Source organism: Plectropomus leopardus, unplaced genomic scaffold, assembly GCF_008729295.1.
Source record: "Plectropomus leopardus isolate mb unplaced genomic scaffold, YSFRI_Pleo_2.0 unplaced_scaffold5579, whole genome shotgun sequence".
Lineage (NCBI taxonomy): Eukaryota > Metazoa > Chordata > Actinopteri > Perciformes > Serranidae > Plectropomus > Plectropomus leopardus.
Window position 1 is genome coordinate 1 of NW_024661286.1, and position 4300 is coordinate 4300.

The 4300-nt window shown below is 33.2% G+C and overlaps 1 protein-coding gene across 1 annotated transcript; it reads right to left on the reverse strand.

Moving 5' to 3' along the window:
- Positions 1 to 542: 542 nt before the first annotated feature.
- LOC121939670 (beta-mannosidase-like) lies at positions 543 to 3879 on the reverse strand (the record flags this gene model as incomplete). The annotated part of the gene is made up of 4 exons (XM_042482660.1): positions 543 to 761; positions 1702 to 1869; positions 2359 to 2445; positions 3762 to 3879. Coding segments are annotated over 4 exons (592 nt in total), but the record flags the coding sequence as incomplete, so codon positions are not given.
- Between the last annotated feature and the right edge of the window lie 421 nt (positions 3880 to 4300).

A 4300-nucleotide genomic window follows, 5' to 3' on the forward strand; every position in this document is an offset into this window, starting at 1 on the left:
AACTACAAGAAAATTACTTTAAAATTAGGGGGAAAAAAGAAAAAAAGAAAGTTAAAAACAACCAATACCCTCACAAAAACCAAACAAACATACAAAAAAAACCAATTATACCTGGAAAATGTGCTTTAAAATTATGGTAATTTTAAATATGTAAATATAAAAATTATAAATATAGTTTTTCCCTATCTTGTTTCCGTTTTTTCCCTTGACATTTTTTCTAGCTTTTTTAAAAATAATTCTCTAATTTCTTGAAATTTGTGGAGCATTTCTTACCAAGCTGCTCATTGCCTTTTAGTCTTTTTTTTTTAAAAGAAACTGAACCAATTTGCTCTGATTTTAAAAATTTGAATGCAGCACAAAGAACTGCTGTCGTTCCAGGTTTCAAAGGGTTAATCAGTTCATATAAATGAATAAAAATTGGCACAAGAAAGACCCAAATACGACTGAAGCTCTCCAGAGAATATTTAAGAGTATGCCTCAGATTTTGACCTCAAACTGATGATTACTGATGAAAATCATATAAAAAAGGGACGTTTAGTCACCGGCTGCAGAGTGGAGAACGACGGCCACGACTGGAAGCCGTATTCGGAGGCGAAACGCGTCCGAGGAAACGTCCTCCAGTCCCAGCAGTCCTCAGTGTAGCTGTAGAAGTGTGTGTCTCCGTAATGAGGGTCATACGGGTTCTCCGCCACCCAGCCCTCCTGCTCCGACTCCGCCCCGTTTGTCGGACTGGAGACGAGGAACGGGCGACTCTGGTCCTCCTGGAGAAGATATCAGACCCTCATTTCTTATTTTTCAACCTGAATCCTATTTTAATCTTTTTTTATTTCTAATTTTAATTACATTTTTTTAATTTAATTTTTAATTCTTTTTTTAAAATTTTTAATTATTTTATTTTGTCTATTTTAATCTGCCTTTTATCTCATCTTTTAATTTATTTCTTTATTCTGCTCCAATCGTTTTTATTTCTTTTATTAGTACGATTATTTCTGTGTTTACGGCTAATATTTTTCGAACAGCATTTACTCTTATTGGTATGGGCTGTTGTTATTTTTGTTCTGTATTTGTTTCTCTTTTTGTTATTTGCTTTTGCTTTGCTTTGTTTGTCAACTCTATTCTTAAGGGTGCTATATAAATAAAGTTATTATTATGATTATTATTATCCCATATTTTTGTGGACACAATTTGCAAAGATTTTTTTCTTTTCTGTTGGAATTAATGTAATTACGAAGGAGGATAAGGATCATATTGAAAAACGAAAGAAAAATATAAGAATAAAGTCACAATATTAAAAGAATAAAATCAGATTTTTGAGAAAAAGTCCAGATATTATGAGAATAAAGTCGTAAATGTGTGAGAGAAAAGCTGTAACATCATGTTTTGTTTTGTTTTGTTTTGGCGTAAACTTATCAGGTAATATCACTTTTTCTTGTAATTTTATGCTTTATTCTTGCAATATTTTAAAAATCTATTTTATTCTCATAATCTCTGTTTTTTTGTTTGGAAATGTCAGTAATAATAGTTAGATTGCAGCCTGTTTTGCTCAACATTGGACCCATTTCAAAAACTGCTGTTCACATTAGTCACTTCAACAAAAACAACTTGGGTCCAGACTTAAAAAAATAAACTTAGAATAAATCATCATATTAAACTTTAACCATCTTTTAACTTTTCTAAAACATGACGTGACTTGACTCTCACCTCTTGAACAATCGCACGTATGTTGTTCACGTACAGCTTCACGTAGTCTTTCTGGTAAAGAGGCCTCTGGGAAACTGGGATGTTGAACCAGTCTGTCGCCAGAGCGGCTTCGTTTTCATTGTTTCCGCTCCAGATTATTATGGAAGGATGAGATTTGAGACGCTGCACCTGAAGATTAAAACATAAATGTAAAAAAGATATATGAATGTAAAATAATTCAGGCTTGATTATAGCGTAAAATATTGAGGATTACAGTTTAGAGTATAATGTTTTCTTTTATTGATTCTTTTATTTTCTCTCCTTGGTATTGCTGTTATTCTGGGTTATCCTTTGGCTGATATAAGAAAATAAGCCTGTTCTATTTTCAGTTATTGACTGAGAAAATGTGTGTGAAATAATCTTCCTTTCTCATGATGCATGTAAAATATATATAAATTTTAAATATTAAATGATTCATTCAGTATATTTACTGTCAGTACAAAGAGCAGAAGAAATTTTGGGATATTTAAGTAGCTTGAAATGCTTCAAATGTTGTAAAACAACCGACACATTTACAGTCTGCAGAGAGAAAATCACAGCAGGCGATAAAAATAATGTTCTTTGATTTGTAAACTGTGGATAAAAATACTAAATGAAATAAAAAACGACTCCGCTCACCTGTTGGACGACCTCTTCTCTGACCGTCTGCAGAAAGTCCTCCTCGGTGGGATACATTGCACAGGCAAACATGAAGTCCTGCCAAACCTAAAAACACACACCTGTGAGCGTCCATCTGTTGTATAATATGTTCATGAGACAAAGAGGTTTCAGACTATCAAAAATCACACAGAAATATATGAATCTGTCCCCAAACGGTCCCATATTTCTTCAGTAAAGGTATGTAACAGTGATACTGAAGGGGATACACTTACTTTTGTTCCTGATTTAAGCTTTTAATCGTCTGTTTTTCTGTTAAAATTTCTGTCACACCGCTCTATAAAGTAGCTAAACACAGAGAAGTGAAATGCAGAAAATTACCTGAATATAAAAGAAACTGAATCATTACTAACACGAACTGGAAAAAAGCACAAGCGTTTCAAATAGTGCAAAACACAAGCTAAGCCTATTCCACATCAGCAACAGACCTGTGGTGTTTCAAAATACATCCAAATGCATGTTATGTTGAATATATGCTGTACACAGTTTAGAGACATCTTTAACAAATGCTCTTATTGTTTTAAATGTAACAGTATTACAGCGTTATGTCAAAGTATCTTGTTTTTTATATATATAAATAATAATCACATAAAATAAAATCTCACATGTAAAATCAGAATTTAAATAATATAGCACAACTACAATAAATAAATAATGGGAAAAGAAAAAAAGAAGAGCTGTAACTTCTGTCTGTTGGTGCTTAGACCACATTTCCCATAAATCCCAGTGTTTCCCTGATTAAGAAAAGGTGTTGTTCCTGGACTTCACCCTAAGAGTCCCTCTGTATGCTTTCGTTTTTCTATACGCCGATGACAGTCTTCTGCTTTACAGGTAATGCCAAAAAGTAAAGGTGGTTACATCATTTCTTTATATGCTGATGATGGTCTCCTGTATACAGCTTCCCTCATAAAGTACAAGGGTTTAAATCACTTCCTTTATGCCGGTGATAGTCTTCTGTTTTATAGCTAAAATCATAAAGTAAAGGTGGTTACATACATACATTTCTTTATATGCTGATGATGGTCCTCCGTTTATAACTAATGTCAGAGGGAAAGGTGACTGTCTTGTTTTGTAGTTAATCTGGCTACATTATTTCTTTTGATACAGATGATGTTTCTGTGATTTTGCTAATGTCAAAAAGTAAAAGTGGTTGAATTATGTCTTTATATGCAGATGATAGTCTTCTGTTTTATTGTTAAAAAAGTAGGTGATTTCAGGTTTGTTTTTGTTAAAATACTGCAGACTGTAATCACTCAGAGAGAGAGCCGACTAGCTTATGATACTGTTATTTTTATATTGTGGATGTAGTACTATCGATAAGTAAAGTCGTACTGATATCATTAGAGGACGATGACAATAGTTACCATGATTCCCATCTCGTCACAGATGCTGTAGAACAGATCCTGCTCGTACACGCCGCCTCCCCAAACTCTGAGGGCGTTCATACTGGCATCCACTGCCGACTGTAGTAAGTTCCTTAAGCTGCAGGACAAACAGAGCACGAGTGTCTTCAGCATTAATGTGTTCATAATGGAAACACTCAATAGTTCAAATCTGTACAAAAGCACAGAGGAGACCAACAGTTTCTCCATGAATATTCTCATAACTGGTTTGTTTTGTTTATTGTTCATTATAAGGATGCCCATTAGCTGACGCTGAGACGACAAGCTCGTCTTTCTGGGGTCCAAGACAACATAACATTACATTACAACAGACACAAACAGTGATAAAAATTTACAGTAATAATATGAATCAATAAAATAATTAAGTGAACAAATAATAACAAAACAAAAATACAGCTAAGTTGAATAGTAATCAAAGATAATAAAAATAAATTCACCAATTAATCAACCAATTACCAATAAAAATACCTCCCAAATAAATAATATATAATATAATAATA